At 45.1% G+C, this 23,772-nt stretch overlaps 1 protein-coding gene across 1 annotated transcript; it reads left to right on the forward strand.

Annotated features, from left to right (window-relative positions):
* Positions 1–3,162: 3,162 nt before the first annotated feature.
* CD83 (CD83 molecule) lies at positions 3,163–23,502 on the forward strand (the record flags this gene model as incomplete). The annotated part of the gene is made up of 5 exons (XM_080710282.1): positions 3,163–3,217; positions 3,307–3,422; positions 18,243–18,465; positions 20,946–21,052; positions 23,371–23,502. The coding sequence occupies 5 exons, from the start codon at positions 3,163–3,165 to the stop codon at positions 23,500–23,502; spliced, it is 633 nt and encodes a 210-aa protein (XP_080566408.1).
* Between the last annotated feature and the right edge of the window lie 270 nt (positions 23,503–23,772).

A 23,772-nucleotide genomic window follows, 5' to 3' on the forward strand; every position in this document is an offset into this window, starting at 1 on the left:
TGGACACCTAGAAAAATACAATTTAGAAAATGTAGATGTGAGACAGATGTGACGGTACACATGTGTAATCCCAATACTTGGGAGGCTGGGACAGTAGGATCATAGGTTCGAAGCCAGCCTTGGCATATTAGCAAGACCCTATTTTAAATTAAAATGTAAAACAGGGCTGGGGGTGTGGTTCAGAGGTAGAATGCCCCTGGGTTCAATCCCTAGTAAGACACACACACACACACACACACACACACACACACACACGTAGATATGAAAGTAGCAGCCAAAAATGTAAAGGTTCCTCGGAATAAATCTCTCAAAAGATGTGCCAAACTCTTAGGTATGAAAATAAAAAGTCTTCAGGATCTAAAAGAATGAAAAGTAAAATATTGATAGATTTGTCTAATTGATTTTTTGAGTGTATTTTTATTAAAATTCAAGCTACTTTTTTTTTTTTTTTTAGGTTCTCAGGTTGATTCTAACTGTATAAGGTGCAGGCAAGAACCCAGAACACCAGGGAATTTTGGAAGAGGAACCTTAACCTCCATCCACCACCACAGTCAAGATTCAAGCCATAGTATATTATGACAACTATTTATAAATATTAGCCCAGGGAGAGACGGAGTCTAGAACCAGGCCCGCTCAGATATGAGAATTTATACAGAGTGGGGATATGATTTCTAATCCATGGAGAAAGACTGTTAGAAACAACACTGAAACAACTGGCTACCTATATGGAAAAAATAAGTCAGATGCGTACATCAAATCACATTTAAATAGATCAAAACCAACAGATAAAAAGGATGACTTTAAAATTTTTGGAAGAAGCCGGGTGTGGTGGCGCTCGCTAGTAATCCCAGCATTCAGGAGGCTGAGACCAGAGGATCGCGGTTCGCGGACAGTCTCAGCCACTTAGTGAGGCCCTCTGCAACTTAGAGAGACCCTGTTTCAAAATAAAGAATAATTAAAAAAAATAGGGCAGGGGGTCTAATATAAGTTTAACAGAAAGATCTATTAATCCACATTCATTAGAGAGGCAAAAAAAAAAAGAAAATCTGACTATGCTAAGATCTGCAGAGGGAAATGTAAACGGTACATGTACTTTGGAGGAAAGAAAAGCCATATCACACAGTGCCGTGCCAGTAGACTTGGGCACCCCTTGCTTGCCTGACACAGTTTATAATGGACAAAAAATGGAGGGAAGTCTGCGTGCCCAGGTGTGAGATCTCGCTGAGGGCATACAGAGGACCTCAAAAACATTAGTAATGAGGCTGGGCATGGTGGCGCAACGCTTGTAATCCCAGGATTAGGGAAGCTGAGACCGAAGGATCACAGTTCTCAGATAGCCTCAGCGACTTAGTAAGGTCCTCTGCAACTTAGTGAGACCCTGTTTCAAAATAAAGAATAAAAAAATAGGGCAGGGGGTGTAACTCGGAGGTTGAATGCCCCTGGGTTCCATCCCCAGTAACTCCCCCCCACCCCCAATATGTTTCCTTCTCAGAAATAAACTGTATACAGGTCTTCTGTACTTTTTTTTTCTAAGCCTAAAAATCTCTTAATTAAAATTTAGTGGGGTGAAGATGATGGGTATAAAGGCACCTGCACACATAACTGGTGTGACTGTCAATTGGTCCAGTCATATATAAGGGCAAATTAAAGCCTTCTGTGGGGCTATGATGTGTCTCAGTGGTAGAGTGCTTGCCTAACAAGTGCAAGGCCCTGGGTTCAATCCCCAGTACTGCAAGGGAGAAAAGAAAAGAGAAAGAAAGAAAGAGAGAAAGAAAGAAAGAAAGAAAGAAAGAAAGAAAGAAAGAGAGAGAGAAAAAAGCCTTGGTGTGTGTGTGTGTGTGTGTGTGTGTGTGTGTGTGTGTGTGTGTGCTGAGGATTGAACCCAGGAATACTCTACCTCTGAACTATATCCTCAGCCCAATTTTATTTTTATATGGAGACAGGGTCTCCCTAAATTGCTGAGAGCCTCCCCAAGTTGCGGAGGCTGGCTTTGAACCTGCAATCCTCCTGTCTCAGCCTCCCAAGTACTGAGATTACAGACACACAGGGTTTCAGCCTCCTGGATGGACAACCATAGGCAAAGCTGGATAGGAGCTTGTGTAGGCATGGGCAGGGGCAACAGGTACTCTCCTACACTGCAGGTGGGAATAGATTGAGGACACCTCCTGGGAGTGAATTTTGGCAATATTTATCAAAACTGGAAATTCCTCTTGACCTAGCACAATTGTCTCCAGGTATTTATTTTAAGAAAGTAAGCAATCTTAGAGCAAACGTGTATTGACACTAAAGTACATCATAGCAGTTGCTGTTTTGTTTGTAATATTAGTAATAAAAAAGAAACAACCTAAATGGCTAACAGCTAACATCATCTACTTGAGGCTAATCTGTTACAAGTGCGGAATGGGATATCACACAGCCACCAAAAAGATGCTGCTGAAAACTGTTAGTGCTGTGTAACTGCTGGCAAAAAGAAAAGAAGAGAAAAGAAAAGAAAAGAAAAAACCCGCTAAAATAAAGTAGGGCACAAACAGTAGGAAAAGTACGTCGTTAAAAAATATCCTATTTATGCACCTAAGTCAATATAGCAAAACTCTAAGGGAACTTACTTCCAGATGGATTTTTAGGTAACTTCTTGGTCTTCTACAAATTTTTGGAGAAGTTCAAAACTTTTGCGTCTGTGGGTTGTACGGGTGACTATTCTTTTAGCAGGAGAGGTTCTCCTTTGCTAAAATAATTTCAGCAGGCCTGATGATGACAAATCCCCGAGGGCACCCGGGAAGCCAAGCCCTGCAGATTCAGCTCCTGCTTTGGGAAGTCTGACCAGCCTCGGCCAGCCGGGCCTGACCGGTGACGTCACCGCGGGCAGCCTGGGTTTGGGGGACGCTGCGCACCCCTCCGGTTTCGCCTCTGCTCCACGGGCACACCCCTCCGTGGGCTGGCTTGCCCGAGGGTCAGCGGGTCAGGCGCGCGGGGCGTTCCGCGGGGGTTGCTGTGGCCGCGGTGCTGCCGCAGCGGCGACGCGAACTCGGGGCGCTGGGGGCCGGGCGGGGCCGGGGCGGGCGGGGACTCCCCGGCCGGCGCGCAGGGAAGTCCCCCGGCCGCGGTACTTAGGCGCCGGCGCATCCCCGGCCCGCGCTCCCCGGCGCGGCGCACGCTCCAGCCATGGCGCGCGGCCTCCAGCTCCAGCTCCGGCTCCGGCTCCTGCTCCTGAGCTGCGGTAGGGCCCCTGCCCGGCCCCGCTGCCCCGCACACCCCTTCGCCCGCCTGCTCGCTCATGGCACCCCCCCTCCTCTCCATCTCTTGCAGCCTGCAGCCTGGCGCTCGCCACGCGGGAAGTGAAGGTGGCGTGTTCCGAGACCGTGGACCTGCCCTGCACCGCCCCCCGGGACCCGCAGGTCTCCTACGCCGTCTCCTGGGTCAAGGTAAGCGCGGCCAGGCGCAGGCCGGGGGGACGGCGCCCCGGCACCCCTCGGCGGCCCGGAATCGGGGGCGTCTCCCCCTGATGCACCTGGACCACCCAGCCTTCTACAGCGATCTGAGCCCAGGTACAAGGCCGCCGAAGGTTTAGTTCCCCGTCAACCCCAGTCTTCTGCCCGTCCCGAAAGGTGGCTCGGAATGAATGATTCCAGTAAGACGTTTTGGAAGGGCAGAGAGCCTCTCGTTTGGCTTCATTTTGGAGGCCACCCAAGAAGAAAGCAGCCGGGGGGCCTGGACTTGGGTGTTGGACAGGAAGCATGTTCCCAGGCTCCTGATTTCTTGTGTCTCGTGACTGCGATGCCCACAATCACGGGAGGGGGAGGGACAGCTTGAGAGGAAGGACCCCGGGTGGCTGAGAAGCGACTTGGGCTGTTTTCTAGGCGGTGCGGTGCGTATCAGAGGTTCCCCCCATCCTGGGATGCCCTCAGCTTCCTCCCCCACTTCAGCCAAGAGCAGTCCAAGCCAGGAGGGTGTTCCTGGGTGGCGGGGGGAGGCGGGAACCAGAGCCACGGTGAGGAGCTGTTCCTACTGTGATAGAGAGTGAGTTGCCAGAGGCTTTTCAAAGGTTTCCTTTTTACTAGAACATTCTCAGATTCTAAGATTGCAATACCCGTGACATTTAAAAGACCAGTAGCCTGGGTTTGGTGGTGAAGGTCCTTTGCTACCTTCCTTTAGATGGGGCTACTGGCCACCACAGTGCCTCCATTTTAAGCCAAATAAATGTGATATCCCAGCACCACCCTGGTGCTCCCTGATTTGCTGTCTTAAGGTGGAGGACATCTCTGTGTATTTGTAGCTCTTCACAAGCTGCAGGTTTTTTCTTCAGCCCACGATATTGTAAGACCTTGCACATGTATCTAGCCATTTAATGGTACAAGGAAGCACAGGAGTTGTGCGTGTGTGCGTGTGTGTGTGTGTGTGTGTGTGTGTGTCTGTGTGTGTCTTTTCTCTCTTAACTGTCAGTTTTCCAGAGACAAGGACTACACCAAAGCTTTGGTGCATTCTTCAAGGCACCTAGCACTCGCCCTGTTAATTGCAAAGATACTCAGTGCATTCAGCTGGCGCTATAAGTGGTACCTAGTGGAGACGAGGCTGCTGCCTCCGGCACAACCTTGTGCACAGAACTAGGGTGTTAGAAACTTCATTTCTAGTCAGTGTGGAATCAGAGGACACAATTCCAAAATCATTTGTATAGTCAAGACAGTAGCACTTTAAAAAGTATTGTAAGATATATTAGCACCTGAGTGCTCATCCTATGTGGGGCTCAGAGGTAAATATTTATGTATGTTGTCTATTTTCATCCTTCCAACAAGATCTTAAGAGATAATAGGTGAGGGAGCTGAGCCCAGGCAGCTAAGCTTTGGAGGTGGGACTTCGACTGAGCACTCTGGCTCAGGATCCTGAGCTGTCAGAAGCCTTGTCTTGATGGCTCTGGCTTCTACCTTAATTACTTAAGGTGAAGAAGAAAAAAAAAATGGAGTGGGTTAGCTAGGCAGGGACGCTGAGTTCTCAAAGAAGGAGGAAAACACAAAACCACGATTCCTTCCAGAGAGTAATTAAAAAAAGAAAACATCATTAATATCCCCAGGGGAGTAATTAAAACGTACTCGTGAAACAAGTAGATGAAATTTCAGACTCTAAAGTTCAAACAGTTGTCAAGTTAAATCTTCTTGCTCAGGGTCGTCTGGAACGGTTCAGTAAACCGTAGCAATTAACCTTTGACTTGTTGGAAGTTAGCCGATGATGCAATTCCATAATGTACGTGCTTGTTTATTGGACACAGTTCTTGCAAGATTTGCCCTGAAGGTCTCTCAAAACTCGGTCCAGAGAGACAGACAGACAGACAGACAGACAGAGAAAGACAACAGCCTTTAGGCATTTGCTTTTTTTCTGCTGGTCCATGGAATAGGATCATGGAAACATCACATCATTTTTATTGTTTTTTGCTGTTGTTGTTGTTGTTCTTGTTTTTGTTTTTGTAGTACCTGGGATTGAACCTAGAGGCATTTCACCTCCAAGCATCACCCCAGCTCTTTAATTTAATTTTTCTATTTTATGTTAAGATAGGGTCTTGCTAGGTTGTCTGAGCACCTTGCTGAGTTGTTTTGGTTGGTCTCAAATCTTTGATCCTCCTGTCTCAGCCTCCCAAGTCCTGAGATTACAGGTGTGCATCACCATGCCCTGCCTCGTAGTTATTTTTTAAGACATGAACGGGGATTGAGATTGGCAAATGGAAGAGCTATGTTGTGCCAATAAGCTAACCATAACCTTCTTGAAAGTGGTATGTTTTATTCCTTCAGGCACTTTTTAACAGGCCTCAGCATATTCTGTAGATATTTGTTATTTTCCAGCCCAGTAATTATCCTTTTGCATTGATTGCACTTGTACAACAAGAATGGATAGAGCATTTTGGAGACAAGACCAATGTTGAAATATTCCATCTTACGGAAGATTAAGCCGCTTGGCATTTTTCCACAGCTGGCTTGTAAAGCGTTTCAGGGAAGTGGAGAGGGGGATAGAAAGTGGGAAATTTGAGCCTGGAATCGTGGCCAGCAAAGCTCACTTCACTTCCCGTCGTCCTCATTGTCCTGCTTTGCAAAAACCTCTTTCCCCTGTTTAGCTGTGGGCCCTGCGTAGGGCAACTAAAGCTAGATCCCTACAATCTGGCAGATAGAATCCCATTCTCACAGGCCTTCGGCTGTTCACACTGATGGGTGTAATGACTCACAGTTTAAAATTCCATCCACTACTCTGTCCTCTGGCACCTTGGAATGTCCTGTCCCCGTCCACTTGGTGCTGACAACTTGTGATTAGCAAAGGAGCCTCGTAAGCCATATGCTTTTTTTATTTTTATCATGTGCCTTTTACCCAATGCTCCAAACAGACGGTGTCCGATTTGTGTTTGTAATGTTAGAGTGTGTTGGAAAAGAAGAGTGTCTATTTTATTCTGATTCAAAGAATCAGTGAGAGGGGCCTGAAGGGTAAAGTACTGGCATGCACCGGAGACCCAGGGCAGAGCCCTGGACAGCGTTAGCCCAGTTTTTCCTTCCCATGGACCAGTTCCTCCTAGCTGGGATCCACAAAAGCTTCCCTTCTTGTACCTTCCTCTACTTTTTAAAGCAGGATGACTGGTTGAGGATGATTATAAAAATTAATAAATGATATCTGTTGGGATCCTAGCTCTAGCTCGATTTACCTTTTAAAGGTGTAATAGATTATGATGCTTTGGGGAGTCATTTTGGGAACATACCCAAATAGACTTTAACTTATCACTCTTCTCCCATTGACTGTGATCCTGGTTTAAATTCTGATAGAAGATTGATGGGCTTGGTGGTGCACACCTGCCATCCCAGTACTTGGGAAGCTGAGACAGGAGGATTGCAGGTTTGAGGCCAGCCTCAGCAACTTAGAGTGACCCTCAGCAACTTAGTGAGAACTTGTTTCAAAATAAAAAGGGTTGAGGTGTAGCTCAGAGGTAGAATGACCGTGGGTTCAATCCCCAGTACCACATACACACATAGAAAAGAAAGAGGGCATAACAGGATTCTCATGTCTGCCAGGAGGAAGACCATGCAGGGAAGGACAATGACTTATGCTGAGTATTGTGGTGTCCCACACTTTCTTTAGTAAAGCTAGGCGTGGAGAGAGAGACCACCCTGGATGCTGTGGGCATGGTGTCCTCCATGAATGAAAAAGAGTGGTCCTTCATTCGGGACATGCAGTGCCATCCTCCGAGGAGCCCTGACAACCTGCACTGACGGATGCCTAGTATCATCTCTGGGTGACTCTGTGGGGGTAGACAGCCACGCGTCACAAGACAAGGGCCAGGCTTAGATGGTTTCCAAAGGAACGGAGAAAGGAGAAGTAAGACAGTGATTCAGAGAATGGGTCAGACTTGAACTTTACAGCGCTGAGGAGAGCCCCAGCTGTGGCGGCTCGTGGGCTGCCCCATGGAGTGTTCTGTTTCTGACATCAGGGCTGAGGTAACCACTGGAGAGCAGATTGATGGCTTGCATGAAGCTACTTAAAATATTTCAAGGTCAGTCACCACGCAGATCTTGCTGGTCCTTGACTCATTATAAAGCTGTCTCCCCTGTATGCTGATAGACTCTGATTGAGTTAACTGTATTTTCCTTTGCTACCATCTTGTGTGATAATGAGCTTTAACACAAGGAGCACTGAGGACCGCCTAGTGCTGAGGAGGGGCAAGGGCTGAGGAATGGGGACGGGTGTCAACTGCACAGCCACTAACCCCAGCATGATCCACCAAGGAGCTGACAAGTGCCCCTCGCTGCGCTTCCTTGGTTTCATGAAATATTGAAGGGCTGGGAAACTGGAACGTGAAATCAATGTGTGACTTAGAGTCCATGGCAAGTCATCCTGTCCCCACTGGCACACCTCCTACTTTGCCAGGTGGGGTCACCTTTATTGGCTCTGCCTTCCATCCAACTATGAAAAGATTGGTTTTCAGATATCTCTCATATTTACACTGGAATTACTTAGTAAATATTTCTAAGCCCCAAATGTGTACCAAGTCCAGGACCTGGCACCGGTCACCCTAAGGGTAACATGGAGCTTTTGCCAGAGGGCCATCTTCAGGTGCGAAAGGGCCATCTTTCTCATGCAAAGGCATGGAAATGGGAATCTACAGAGACTCTTGGGGGTCCCAGTGGGATAACTAGTGATCTAGAATGGAGAATGATACAGCAGACAGCTTTTTAGAAAGTAGACTGGGGCTGGACACAGATGTTGAGAGACCTTGTGTTTTTAACTGGATATTGAATCTATAGGCATTCTACTGTAGGTAGACAGCAGATCCAATAAATAAAAGACCTTTTTTTTTCTTTTAAAACAAGGTCTTGCTAAGTTGCTGATGGGCTCACTGAGTTTCTAAGACTGGCCTCAAACCTGTGGTTTTCCTTTCTCAACCTCCTAAGTAATGGGATTGCAGGTATAAGCCACCATGCTCAGCTATAAGTGAGCTCAACAGTGAAACTATAATGACTTGGAATTTTATCCAGGTGGCAGTAAGGAAGCATTGGAGGATTTTAAGGAAAGGGAATGATGTCCTGCAAAATATGTTTAAATAAAAGCACATTTTCCATGGCAATGGGTAAAATATAATTCCTCAGAAGATAATCTTAGGGGAGGTTTCGTTCTTTTGTTGCAGTGAAAACCCACCACATTAGCTCAGTGAAGGCTTGGAGACAGCCTTGGGGTTCTTGGATTTTCTTGTCCACTGGTCCTATCCATGTGGTTTTAGAGAAAAGCAGGCATGGCCGAATGAGGTGCCTCAGTGGTAGAAGTCTTGGCCAGATCAGAATGGTGGATCATGGAGGCTTTTGAACACTGGTAGAATGGAGTAAAATTGCTAAAATCTTTCAGTTTGAAAGAGGGTAGGAAGAGAGCTGGGTGCAGTTCCCATACCTATAATCTTCAAGTACTTGGGAGTCTGAGATTTGAGGCAAGCTTCAACAACTTAATAAAAATAAAGTAAAAATAAAAAGGCCTGGGGGTGTAGCTCAGAGGAAAAATGTCCCTGGGTTTAATTAGCAATAGCAAAAACCAAAACCCAAAGAGAAAAAAAAGAGAGAGAGAAAGAAGGAAGGAAGACAAAAGCTGAAAGTTAAATAGAAAAACAATGAACAAAGAAACAGTCAAAAAGCCCCACTCATTTTCCACGAATACAAGGGGAAACCTGGATCACATGAGGCCTGGATTGTCCTAGTTACGTTCTTGGTTATGTGGCGCCACTAAAAAGGGGAAGTTTGCAGGAGGTCTCAGTGACGCAGGGGAAGGTTTTATGTAGGGTAGGACTGAAAACAGATTCATTACCCAAAAAAGGGCCTCTCCATCTAAAACTGTCTCCATAATCCCCTTCCTGGCCATTCCTTCAGTACCAGAATTTTCTACCAACGGTCCTGTGTTCAGACTAGAGCAAGATCAAAATACTTCCCTGATGTCCCTTTACACTCTTTTGTTTTATTCTGAGATATGATTGGGTAAAATTCCTGTGTGTGCCATGTGGAACGTATGCAGACTTGGAGCCTGAGGCTTGCTAATAGCACTTGACATTTTCTTGGAGCACCAACTAGTCTACTGCGTGCTCTTGTCTCAATTCTCCAAAGAAGGACAGATTCCAGAAGACCTGGTGGTCTTTTAGGACCGTGGGTCCAGCTGGAGGAAACCTTTGGTGGAAAGACGATGCTTAGTTGCCATAAACCATTCATAATCACCTTGGCTCAGACTTTCTGGGTCAGTCCTGGAGAACAAAAGTTTTGAATTCACGCAGGGCTTGGAGATTCACTCTCTGACTACTGAGTGGCCTGTGAGTCCTGGGACAGCGCAGGGCTGTCATTTCTCCAGGCGCTGGAGCCATAAGCAGTGGCTCCTATATGCTACGCTTATTTATGTGGTGGTACAGGCTGCTCTTGTTGGCTGGAGCTCTTTCAGTTGCAAGAGGTTATAAATCCAATCCCATCTACTTTAAAGAAAAGGAACTATACTGGTTTACATGTAAGTAGAATGGAAAAATTGAAAATTGAAAAAAAATCAAAATATTGTTCACATTTTAGTTATAGCTGGTGTCATGGGTTGAATTTATGCCCCCTGCAAAAGACATTGAGGGCCTAACCCCTTGATATATATATATATATATATATATATATATATATATATATATATATAGTGGTATGGGGGTTCCTGGAAACCCTTCTACCTCCGGGTTACACTCCCAGACCTATTTTTATATTTTTTTAAAATTTGGAAACAGGGTCTCTTCAGCCAGCACCGCTGGCTTCAAACCTGCTCAATTCTCCTGTCTCCGCCTCCCAAGCGCGGGGATTACAAGCGTGCGCCACCACGCCCAGCTATATATATATTTTTAAACAGGGTCTTTGTTGATGTAATTCAGTTGATACGATGTCTTACCATAAGTCGTTGTAACTGGTGTCCTTATAAAAAGAGAAAACAGACACAAGCAGAAACTGTGAGAACACCGAGATGAAGACATATTGGAGTGATGTCCATACAAGACAAAGAATGCCAAGGATTGCTAGCAACACTGGAAGTAGAAAGTCACTCAACGGATTATCCCCTAAACCTTGAGAGAGAGCATGACGCTGACAACACCAGAATTTGGACTTCTGTCCTTCTCTGTAAGAGAATACCTTTCTTTCATGCTAAGACACCCAGTTTTGTGGTTCTCTATTACAGCATCCTTAGTGAACAAACATCACTAGACTTGTTCTGAACATCCCCAGAACTTGGCGACTTTCCATCTCTCTCCTCTTTCTTCCTTCATTGTGATTTCATTGCCCCTCTCCACAAGGCAGTGAGGTAGTAGCTGATAACTGCAGACTTGTGTATCTTTCCAATAATCCTGAGCTCAGACCAGAGCGAGAGCAAAACAGGAACGCAAAGAAAAAGGCTGGGCCTCTCTTCTACTGCCTCAACCAGTGTCCGATTATTCTCGAGTGGCTTCGAGTGGGGCGTGTGCCCTTCAGAACCAGTCTCTGTGATGGTGGGATGTCAGGTCTGCATGTGTGGAGCTGTGTGAAGGACCTGAACTTAGAGCCTGTCATGGTGTCCCTTCCACATCTAGCAGGACCCACAGGAGCTCGTGGAAGAAGGATGTTCAGCATGAATGATGAATGGCAGTGTCGCCTTCAAGTCCCAGTTCCAAAGGGCTTTGCTGTTATTTTGATGGTGCTTTGGAAAATTCAGAATGCCTTGAGTGTTTGGAGACATTGTTGGTGTGAATACACATGCATCTGTATACACACACACACACACACACACACACACACACACACACACACACACGCTTACCCTAGGGCAGAGATTGGGACTTCTAGGACAACTTTGCCAAAGAGGAGGGAGTGGAGGGTCACCTGCTGTGACAAGTTCTGTTGCCAACGCTACCAACTGCACAACACTTTTAGGTATTTCTCTCATTTGGCTCTTGTAGTAACTCCCTCCCAGAGAAAGAAATGATGTTCAGAGAGGTGAAGTGATTTACATTGAATGATCCAGCTACCAGTGAGGAAGCTGGGGCTGAACTTTGAGCCTTTTGATTTCAAAGCCAGTGCTCTTAGAACTCCATTATGTCTGTAATTCAGTCGCTTATTCAAATAGAAAATACTTTTGAATACTTCTTATGTACAAGGAACTATTTAGTATGCTGAATGAACTTTGAATTGTTTGTTTGTTTGTTTGTTTATTTATTTATTTATTTATTTATTTATTTATTTATGTTGTGGTACTGGAGATTGAACCCAGGAGCATTCTACCTCTGAGCTACACCCCCAGCCCTATTTTTTTTTTTTTTAATTTGGCAACAGGGCCTCAGTACATTGCAAAGGTGCCTCACTATGTTGCTGAGTCTGGCCACGAACCTGCAATCCTCCCAAGTATGGGGATTATAAGTGTACACCACCATACCTGGCTTTGACTGCATATTTAAAAAATAAAGTAGTGACATTTTTCGGGTTTCCCATATGATTGGTTCTGTGCTTAGGGTCTGTACACCTCATCATAGATATCTTCATGCCGGCTCTGTGAGATATACCCCCCCCCCCTTGAAAGGTCCAGTGGAGCAGGGCAGCCTGGGAACTGCTCTAAGAGCGCGTTGACCAAGAACAGGAGGCACTGTGGTAGGGCTGGGGTTTGGTTCCAGTTCTGTTTGATTCCAAAGCCCATGCTTTAAATTATGTTGCCTCTGCCGTACTCGTAACTCTTGTTAACAGCCCTAAATCCAGCTCTGTCTGTTGGACTCAGTAAATTTCAAAGTGGAAAATCATTTTTCTAATAAAACCACACTTTGAAAAAAAATGATGTTAATGCTCCTACATTCTACCCTCATTATGATATCCACCTCCGAGCCAAACTATTTTGCACGTTATAAAGAGCTGTTTTTATGATGAATGGGGATTATATTGGCACTTTAATTGAGTTAGAAACCAAGGTACATGAATGTTAGTGCACAAGAAATGCAATAAAAAAATAAGCTGTTCCAGTGTGGTTGGAAGACAGCAGATTAATTTAATGTCATCTTTAACTCTTTAAAGTCTCCGCCTTTAAATATGTTTTATCAGGTTGTTAGATGAAATATTCATATGTATACGCATGTAAACACATTTTTCCTCCTCAAGAGGAATCTCTTTCTCTTCTTTTAGACTTCTCTCACATTTTAAACAGATGTAATATATGAAAAATTGGACTTTAAATTTGTGATCAAAATCCTTTCATTGCAATAAGAAAGAAAGGGTTACCTTTTATTTTTTTTTTTCAGTACTGGGGATGGAACCCAGGGCCATTCTACCTCTGAACTATATCCCAGCCCTATTTTTTAAAATTATTTATTTGGAAACAGGGTCTCACTGAGTTGCAAAGGGTCTCACTAAGTAGTAGCTGAGGCTGTCCTGGAACAGCGATCCTCCTGTCTCAGCCTCCCAAATGCTGGGATTACAAGGGTGCACCACCACACCCGGCTAAAGCATTGCCTTCGTATATTCAAATATGGTAATTTCTAGGAAGTTGGCATGTATTTAGATAAAATTATGTCAACTTTTTAAAGAGTATTTGCTACAATAGCTTTTGATTGAAATGTTGGTTCGATTCCAGCTTTATGTATGTCTCTATTTTATTTCTTCATTCTAGTTCAAATTTGTCCATCGTTTAAAAAAAAAAAGTCTACTTATTTCACATGCCCTTAAAATTAGTACTTGTGTTTGCCTGATGCAGTATTCAGCAAATTAAAGAGGGTTTATTTTAATTTAGGGCTTGTGGTTTTCTTAAGGTCAAATCTCTATTTCAGAGAAAGAATATGGTACTTAAATTATTTAGTCAAATTGGAGGCCTTGAGACCAGCCAGCATCCCAAGGCTTTCGGAAAATGACACAGCCCATAGTTTGCTCTTTTCTAATTCAATCCAAAAGAAGTTGTCAGCATGAAACTTAATGCCCAGGATGTGGATTTCTTAAAACATTATTGGGATGAGTGTTTTGAGGAATTAATTTGCCCACACTGTGTCATGCTTTAGCACACTATACTACAATATTAACGTTGAGAAATGTGCATTAAATAGTCCCCGTCAATTATGCTTGGCTGTGAATGAATCCGAGGGTTCCTTTTGTTATAAATTACTAATTCCTAAATGCTTTTGCAGAGAAGCAATGAAACACTTTTTGATTTGGAACGTGTAAAGAGACATTCCCGCCAGTGGTTGATTTTGAGCCAGCTGTAGTGTTTATAAGGGCTCATAAAACCAAGTGGGGTTGAGGATGGCCCCTTTTCTGTTACTTATTTTCTTCTCACTGAATTCCTCCTTTGGTCCCGTCCTCGGTGCTGCTTCTGTTACAGCTAACTCATCTGACCAGACCTGTGCGTGGCCACGTAGCTATCAAGAATCACTGAACTGTTGCATAGAAGTTCCTAGATACCGTTCGTGCCCTGCCCCATTTTGGATATGAGACATTAACATGAAAAATACTACGATGTTTTCAGCTATGGGAAAATCCCATGTCTCTCAGGTGGAGTCACCTGAGAAGGGACAACTTAAAATGGAAAAGAGAAGAGGAAATAGATATTGTATCTACCTAGAACTTGAAACCAGTGGGAGGGTTATGAACTATTTCCAGGTGCATTTTGTGACTCTGCAGAAGATCACGTTTGAGATGGAGTGGCCCCCGTTATCCACAATTTCACCTTCTTCCATTTCAGTTCCCTGTGGTCAACTGTGGTCTGAAAACATTAAATGGAACATTGCGGAAAGTGAATCATGCCTTCTTTCAGTGTATCCATGCTTTATATGCTACCTGCCAGTAATCATTTAGTAACTATCCCAGTTATCAGATCCATTATCATCCTCTTATAGTGCTTGCGTTCAGGTAATCCTTATTTTACTTAATAACAGTCGGAATGGGAAGGAGTAGTTGCTCTGACAATTTGGACATGCTGAAAAAGAGTGTTTCCCTTAAGTAAAAAGGTGAAAGATTTTTAATTTCATAATAAAAATATCTTGTGCTGAGGCTTCTAAAATCTATAGTGAGAATGAATCTTCTATCCCAGAAATTGTAGAGAAGGAAAAAGAAATCTATGTTACGTTTGCTGTCATGCCTCACAGTGAAAACCATACGGCCACAGTGTGTGATAAGTGCTTAGATAAGACAAAAGAGACATTAAATTTGTGGAGGAACAGAAAACGTGCTGATGAGCCGGGCGTGGTGGCGCCCGCTTGTAATCCCAGCATTTGGGAGGCTGAGACCGGAGGATCGTGGTTCGTGGACAGCCTCAGCTACTTAGTGAGGCCCTCTGCAACTCAGTGAGACCTGGTTTCAAAATAAAGGATAAAAAATTGGGCAGGGGGTGTAGCTCGGAGGTCAAATGCCCCTGGGTTTCATCCCCAGATCCGCAAAAAAAGAAAGAAAAAAAAGAAAACGTGCTGAAATTATAAATAACTTTACCATAGGTATATACATATAGGAATAGAACATGGGAAATGTAGGATTTGGTACTATCCAAGATTTCAGGTGTCCAGGAGGGGTCTTGGAATGAATCCCCTCAGAAAAGAGGGGACACTGCTGTAATTAAATTATGAGGCAAAGAGTGTTGTTTGTTAGTTGGGCGAGTTCTCAGGTGATGCCGCTAGTTCTCTGCATCATTCAGGAGAAGGGGTCCTTGGAAGACAACCTTGTGAGAGCTGAGATATTTGGCCATGATCCCACTGGGAGCTGAGATGATTCAGTAAATCAGGATCCTCCAGGAGGTTGCTCTGGCTGTTCTTGGTCTGTGTTACCCTTCACATCTTTCTGCCTTTATTCTATTGTCACCTTGCCTTTCTGTTGCCATTTGAAAATGACCATAGGCTGCAGGCTTCACCAGAGGCCGATGGAAACCTTACTATCAACTAAGCTACTTTTTGCCGTTACTGCGGCTGAATTTTACAATGAATTCTCTGCAAATAGGTAGAAGGAGGCTGCTGCTAACTCATTCTGATCACCAGTGCGTCTTTGCTTCAGCCTTTCCCAGCAGCTAGCTCGATCAGAGGGCCATCTTTATGGAAGTAGGTTCCATCCTTTATATTTCCACCAGCCCCCGCGGGCTGTGCAAGTTTAGATCTTGACTTTCTCCTGGGCCTTTCTGAATTGAAGGAGGGGGATCTCTGGATGGAAGAAAATGTCCTCAGGAGAAAACCAGAGAGGTGGGAGAAAACCATTTTGAGATGCTTGTCGTAGCCATGTTTATGTTCAGTTAGTTAATTCAGAAAAGAGAGGGAGGACCGAGTGTCTGTATGGGGAATGAAGTGTGGGGGTGTTGATTAGCTCAGACTCGCCGAACCGGGCAGCCTTGGCACAGGCTGGCTTTACATGCTCACTCACAGTCTGCCCAGCAGGAGAAAGCTCTTCTGTTGGGGAGGAGAGGGGAGTGAAAGTGGGTTGAGCAACAAGGAGGCTGCAGTTTGTGGTTGACTAACACTAGGGAAGGGGCACAGTGTGCTGAATAAGCCATGTTCAGTTGGACGCCTTTCACCTCCTCCAAGGTTCCCCAGTCACTTTTAGACTGCTATATTCTTGAACACCCAGCGACCCCAGTTCTTTGGGTTTTTTCGTTAGTTTGTTTTAGCTTCCTCCTATAGATTCTTGATTATTGAGGAAGGAAGCTTGGAACAAGAAGGATAGTCAAGAAATGGAATTCATGCTTATAGACTTACCCTGGGAAAGCCATTTATCTCAGCGTGGTGCTAAGAGTGAGCGGTAAATCTACCACCAGATGTCTCTGCAGTCCACTCTATGGGAATGACGGCACACACCAGAGGCTGGAGCCTGAGCTGCAGGTGACCCTTGGTGCAGCCTCTAACTTAATGAGCTAAGCAGAAACTAAGCAGGAACACTCAGGGTGTGTGGTGTGTGTGTGTGTGTGTGTGTGCGCATTTTCTTTCATAGCGTGTTCTTTAATACCTTGGTTGCTTGGTTGTCTGTTTCCCTGAGTCCCTTCTGAAAGAGACTGCAGAGTGCTTCTAAAATGGGATGTTGATGGTGGCAGTGAGACCCTCTCATCTCTCTCGTTCCCTAAGGTGGTTCTTGGGTGCTGTTGCAATGCTAGGGCCAGGTAATGGAAAGCATTTAATCTAGGGTCCCCTGCTGGTCTCCGGTTGCTAGGGCTATCCACGAACAACGAAAATAACAGCTTACTTTTCTGTTTGTGTAAATGCATTTTAGAAGCTTTAGAATTTCAGTGGAGGACTGGCCAGTTCATTAGGTGAATTAAAATTCAACATGGTCATACAAGCCTGTAATCTCTTGGGAGGGTGAGACAGGAGGCTCACAGGTTCAAGGCCAGCCTCGGCAACTTGGCAAGACTCTGTTTCAAAATTAAAAGATTAAATAAAAAAAAGGCTAGGAGTGTAGCACAGAGGTAGATTGACTCTGGGTTCAATCTCCAGTATTAAAAAATTTAAAATGATGTCTGGAATAGAGATAATTGATGCCCCACGAATAGGGTGTGTGTCCCATCTTTGAAACAGGAAATGCTGAAAATACCCCACCAGTTGAATCACAAAGATAATTCAGGGAAAGTAGACCAGCCAGATGAGTTTTTTGGACTGTCATGAGTACAGAGCTATAGATTGTCACTGCCCCTCCATATGCAGTTTGCTATGACCACCAACTGGTCTGACCTCTCGCATCTCAGCTTGGCACTCTCTTTAGCTGACTCTCTGTTTTAGCAGAGAGAAAAAGCAATGGGGTGTTTCACAGTGTCAGGCACAACCATACTCGTGTACAGCCTTGGAAGAGCAAGGCGACTGTTTACAGGAGGACTTGCTCATCTGCATCTGCTTTTAGATGTTTGGAGCTGATCTGAAAAGATTTAAGGACTTTTGCAAATAAAAGAGTGGAATTCAAAATTAAGAATCAGTCAATGGAGCTGGGCATGGTGGCGCGCACCTGTAATCTCAGTACTTGAGAGATTGAAACAGGAGGACTGCAGGCTTGAGGTCAGCCTTCAGCAACTTAGTGAGACCCTGTTTCAAAATAAAAAATTGGAGCCGGGTATGGTGGCGCACGCTTGTAATCCCCGCGCTTGAGAGGCGGAGACAGGAGGATCGCGCAGGTTCGAAGCTAGCCGCGGTGGCTTAAGAGACCCTGCTTCCAAATAAAAATATAAAATAGGTCTGGGAGTGTAGCCCGGAGGTAGAAGGGTTTCCAGGAACCCCAGTACCACCAAAAATAAAAAAAAATAAATAAAAAATAAAAAATTGGCTGGGGGTATAGCTTGGAGATAGAATGGCTCTGGGTTCAGCCTCCAAAACAAACAAACAAACAAACAAACAAACAAACAAACAAAAATCATTCAGTGGATGAATTGGTGTTAAGAGAAAACGAGGATGCATTTATATAGAACCAGCAACAACAAAATCGAATCCAAAGAGACTCATATTTAACAAGTCGCCATCATTGACAGCGACACTCCTCCTCTTCTACAGGGTGGAGGTTGGGATACTGGTGCTAGAAACATAAAATGTATTCTTGATCTTATTCCAAGGAAAATATAGCCTTAAAACACTTTTATAGATTCTCTCCTCCTTCCCCGGAGTTCACACATACAAACAAAACAAAACAAAACAAACAAACAAAAAAACCTATCTTGCTGTAGAAACTTGAGTTTCGGATGGCTCTGTGACAAGATGTGGAAGCCTGGTGTGCGTTCCAGAGCTTTCAGGCTCCATCATCAGAGCGTGAAACACTGTGATTGCTTCTTTCCAGCTCACGGATGGCCGCGAGGAGAGGCTGGATGCTCTCCAGGAAGATCTGCACCTCAGCGGACCTCAGAGAGGGCAGAACGACTCTTCCGATGCCCCCAGGGAAAGGAGCCATTCCCTGAAGATCCCAAACACTACCAGGTGCAGCTCGGGGACGTACAGGTGCACTCTGCAGGAGCTGGGAGGGCTGAAGAACACCAGTGGCACGGTGGTCTTGAAGGTGACAGGTGAGGTGACCTGCCTACTCGTTTTCTTCCTGCAAAAGCATGTGTAATTTCCGCATGTCCTGAAGCCGGCCCCCTCTTTCCAAGCCTGACTCTGCAGCTGTAGGTCACAGCCGTGGATGACAACTAAATTCTGCTGCAGGGATGTCGTAACTCTTTTTGTGCCTTCAATGGTACGTTGACTTCTGTCCGCCACTTGTTAGGGGCCAAGGCGGGAGATGACAAACAGATCCTAGAGTTCCCAGTTTTGTACAATAGCTGCTTTCTCCTTATATCAGGTATCTGAAAGCAGTCAGAGCCGATCTGAATCAAGGTAATATCCTTAAACCCATAAGAACACCGTCACTGTTTGTTTGCTTTTTTGGTGTGTGTGTGTGGGGGGGGTACTGGGATTGAATCCAGAGGTGCTCTGCTTCTGATTTTTTTTTTAAAACAAACTATTTTTTTTAATTTTAAAACAAGGTCTTGCTGCATTGTTGAGTGTTCCACTAAGTTGCTGAGGCTGGCCTCAAACCTGTGATCCTCCCGTCTCAGTCTGCCTCCCAAGTACTGGGATTACAGGTGTGGGCCACTGTGCACTACCACAATTACTTTTTAAAGGAGAAATATATGCATTTTGTTTACTGTAATATGTATATACATGCACGCGTGTGGGCGCACGCACACACACACACTTCTTACATCCTCCTCAGTCTCTAGTTTTTTTTTTTTGTGTGTGTGTGTGGGGGGGTTTGGGGATGAAACCCAGGGGCATTTGACCTCCAAGCTACACCCCCTGTCCTATTATTTATGTATTTATTTATTTTATTTTTGGTGGTACTGGGGTTCCTGGAAACCCATGTACCTCCAGGCTACACTCCAAGACCTATTTTTATACTTTTTTTATTTGGAAACAGGGTCTGGCTTCGAACCTACGCGATCCTCCTGTCTCCGCCTCCCAAGTGTGGGGATTACAAGCGTGCACCACCACGCCCGGCTATTCTTTTATTTTGAAACCAGGTGTCACTGAGTTGCAGAGGGCCTCACTAAGTAGCTGAGGCTGTCCGCGAACCGCCATCCTCCAGTCTCAGCCACGGGAATGCTGGGATTACAAGCATGCGCCACCACGCCCGGCTCTAGTGTTTTCTTTTTTTTCTTTATTTGTCTTTGTGGCATATTCTATATCTGATATGCCCCTAAAACAGCACAAACTCCTCTGTTTTGTTCTTCGTTTGTCCCAGCACACAGTAGGCCCTCAATGAATATTATTCTCCGGGGATGAGAGATGAGAGCAACTTGAGAGGGAGAGCCCAGAGAGGAGAAGCGTGTCCTGAGCTCCGCCGAGTCCCGCGCCCACTCCCTTCCCAGGCACCACTGTCTGCAAGTTCAGGAACCAGACAGGAACCACTAGCATCTGTGGCCTGGGGCCCATCACTGATCTATTCAAAGCCTCAGTTCTCTCATCCCTAAAATGGGGACAGTAGCATCCTCAACCTAGGCTTCCTGCCGAGGCTGAAAGGAGATGGCACATTAAAATGTTCAGTGCGGTGCTTGGGGCAGACTCCCTCGGAGTTAGGGTCCATTAGGACAGTGACTCTTGGCCTCTTTAACTGAGTTACAGAGCCCCATGGGAAGCCTGCACTAGCCTATTGCATGCCATTTTGATTCTAATTCCAAATTTGTAGGTCCTCAGGGAGTTGCTCCCTGGATTACGTACGGGCCCGCTCCTGCTGGGGGCCTTAAGCAGATCCCTTAGCAAGTACACCAGCACCCAAGCCAAACTTGCTTCCCCAGGCCGTACTTGGAATATTGACCTAGGAGGGACAGGCCATCTCCCCTGGCTGTTCTCATGCAGGACCTCCCTCCCGGTGTCTTCCGCCAGTGCCGCAGCTGCAGCCTTTCACATACGGGCACCTTTGCTCCCAACTCTCCTGCCCAGCTTCCATTTTACCAAAACCTGCCAACTTTAGCAATAATGGGGCAGGAGAGGGGTCTCATTTCACAGACCCGAGCACTCCCGAGGTGAGGATGCAGAGCATCCTTAACCCGAAGATGCTAAGGTGACTCGTGAATTAACAAATGGCGGTTCATCTTATGGGAAGACGAAAGCCAGACAAGGCCCCACATGGTTGTTACTGAGGTTCTTCCTGACGGCACCAGGGTCAGAATGGCAGACAGTAGGGAGAGAGGAAATAAAACGTCACCTCCAGCTTCTCCTCATGGTAGAAAAGTCCTGTGAAAATGGCTTCATGTGCCGGGTGTGGTGGCGCACGCTTGTAATCCCAGCATTCGGGAGGCTGAGACCAGAGGATTGCAGTGTGCGGACAGCCTCAGCTACTTAGTGAGGCCCTCTGCAACTCAGTGAGACCTTGTTTCAAAATAAAGAATAAAAAATAGGGCAGGCGGTGTAGCTCGGAGGTCAAATGCCCCTGGGTTCCACCCCCGAAACCCGCAAAAAAAAAAAAAAAAAGATGGCTTCATGTGTTACTTTCTCTTTTTTAAAGGATGCCTGAAGGAGCCTAAAGAATCCACTTTTATGAAATACAGAGCTGAGATAGTACTGCTCTTCTCCCTGGTCCTTTTCTACTTGACGCTCATTATTTTCACATGTGTGAGTATCTGGTTAAAACACCTTTTTCTGTGAAAACATCACTTGGGGCCACCAATCCCAATGTCTCATAGAGAGGGCAAATCATTTAGTAATGGGGAGAAAGATGATTCTCTGAAGCCTGGACGGAGGGACTGACAAAGTTGTGGCAGGAAGCTCTCCCAAATCTCTCTAGCTTGTTTTGTCTCTAGCAGCGACACCTAGGGCACTGTGAAAAGCAAACGAAGTAGGACAGGTGCTAGAAGTTTGAGAGACACCAAAAGATCCCACCAAAGACCAGAAGGCCTTGTCGTTACCATGGTGAAGTTGCACAGTGATGGTCCATCCTCCCTGGGAGCAAGGGATCAGCCAGTACCTTTCGCCTGTCCCAGGACTGTTTTCTCTTGTAGGCTCTCATATTTTGGGGATGTCCACCCCTTCCTTCTTTAATAATTTTTAATATGCATTGTTGGTACATTGTACTGCTACAGAGTGGTAGGGACACATGCACATAGCACTTAATAATTGATACTGAGAAGCTAGAGCAGTGGGGTACACGGGGGTCCCCTGAGTGGAGGGTGGCTGGCAGTGTGTGGCACTCTAGACATGCCCTTGAGCTAGTGGTCCAGCTGACAGTCTCCCCCAGCTTTCTGCAAGGCCCTCATCCATGGGGGAGTGACCTTCCCCAACCGCCCCAATACCATCAGGAAGGGCTGGCTGCATGGAGACCTGGACAGACTTATCGGGAGCCCTGCGGGGTTGGCTTCTGTCACCCACACTGGCCGTGTGTGCGCATACCTGTCACGCTGGCCCATGTATTTTCCCTGATTTCTATTTCAGATACCAGTCAATCAACAAGCATCACATTGTATCATATATATATATATATACACTATATATATATATACACTATATATATACACTATATATACTATATATATAGTATATATATACTATATATATATAGTATATATATACTATATATATATATATAGTATATATATATAGTCACCAGCGTATTTAAAAATAAATTTTAGAGCAAGATGAACTATTTCTTCCTTATAGTCGGACCACAATGATACTCCTGATTTGATACCGATTCATTATATAATGTGCTAGGATTTGGGGGGATGTATTAGTTTCTGGATGATCTATGTCAATTAATCTGAAAAGGATTCTCAAGGAGAAATTTTATTATTTTTATTATTTATATTTATATTTTTTATTTTTTATTTTTTTGGTGGTACTGGGGGTGGGGGTGGAACCCAGAGGCTATCTACCTCCGGGCTATACTCCCAGATCTTTTTTATACTTTATTTGGAAACAGGGTCTCACAAAGTTGCTGAGAGCCTCACTAAGTAACTGAGGCTGGCTTCGAACCCGTGCGATCCTCCTGTCTCGGCCTCCCAAGCGCGGGGATTATAAGCGTGCGCCACCATGCCCGGCATTATTTTTATTTTTTTGCTTATTGACTTTGCAGTGCTAGGAATCAAATCCAGGGCTTTGTGCGTGGCAGGCAAGTAAGTGCTCTCCACTGAGCTATACCCCAGCTTGAAAATGTTTTTAAATAAAAAAACAAATGTCTGAAAACAAAGCAAGTCAAAAAGCTCCAAGTGAGTACCTGCTGTGTAGAAGGCTTCATGCCAGGAAGTATCTGGGATTTAAAAAGGTTTGTTAAGAGAGTCTTCCTGCCTCTGAGGAGCTTACAGTTTGGTTGCTAGGTTGTCTTTTTTTTTTTTTTTTTTGCACATAAGATAATTAGAATTACCATCAGACATTAAATTTTAAAAATGAGTGACCTTATTTGCTTGCTGGAAAATGCCTGCTTTCGTGGGGACCAACTTTCCATACAGATGTCTTAACAGTACAGGCTTGAAATGGCCGAGGGCTGTAAAGCTCCCAAGTGAAATTTGATGGTAGCGGTGAAATGGTACATGGTTTAGTAAGGAGAGCACAAAATGTCCAGTAGTAAGCCGGGCGTGGTGGCGCATGCTTGTAATTCCAGCATTTGGGAGGCTGAGACAGGAGGATCTCAGTTTCTAGACAGCCTCAGCTGCTTAGTGAGGCCCTTTGCAACTTAATAAGACCCCGTTTCAAAATAAAGCATAAAAAAATAAGGCTTGGGGTGTAGCTCTGAGGTAGAGTGCCCATGGGTTTCATCCTCAGTACGGCAAAAAAAAAAAAAAAAAAAAAAAAAAAAAAAATGGTCCAGTAGTAAGTAGGCTTCTAAGGCAAGTTGTCTGGTGAGCTCTTGGGGCATGGCATCTAAGCGGGGTGATGTTGGTGGCATTTCCCCCTTTATTCATTTCTCCATCTATCTCTTATTTCATTTTTATTTTCAGAAATTTGCACGACTACAGAGTATTTTTCCAGACTTTTCTAAACCTGGCATGGAACAAGCTTTTCTCCCAGTCACCTGCCCAAATAAGCATTTGGGGCCGGCGACCACTCCTCACAAGACAGACATGGTGTGAGCAGGATTCTGCGATTTCCTTTAATGGGCACAGTGGCGTGCCTGAATGCTACACTCAGTGAGAGAAGACTGAGCCCCACACCGCAGATGCTGTCCTTCCTGTGAAGTTCTACATCTGACTGAGAACATCTGAAAGTGGATCCCCGCCCGCTTTCTGCCGGCAAAGTCTTGAAAACCATCACATGATCACACAGCATGGGGCCATCGCTACTTCTCCATGGCCACCATTAGTGTTTAATGCAGCTATCTGGTCAACCTCTTGGACACTTTT

The sequence above is a fragment of the Muscardinus avellanarius genome (assembly GCF_963383645.1).
Source record: "Muscardinus avellanarius genome assembly, chromosome: 14".
In the NCBI taxonomy this organism is placed as follows: domain Eukaryota; kingdom Metazoa; phylum Chordata; class Mammalia; order Rodentia; family Gliridae; genus Muscardinus; species Muscardinus avellanarius.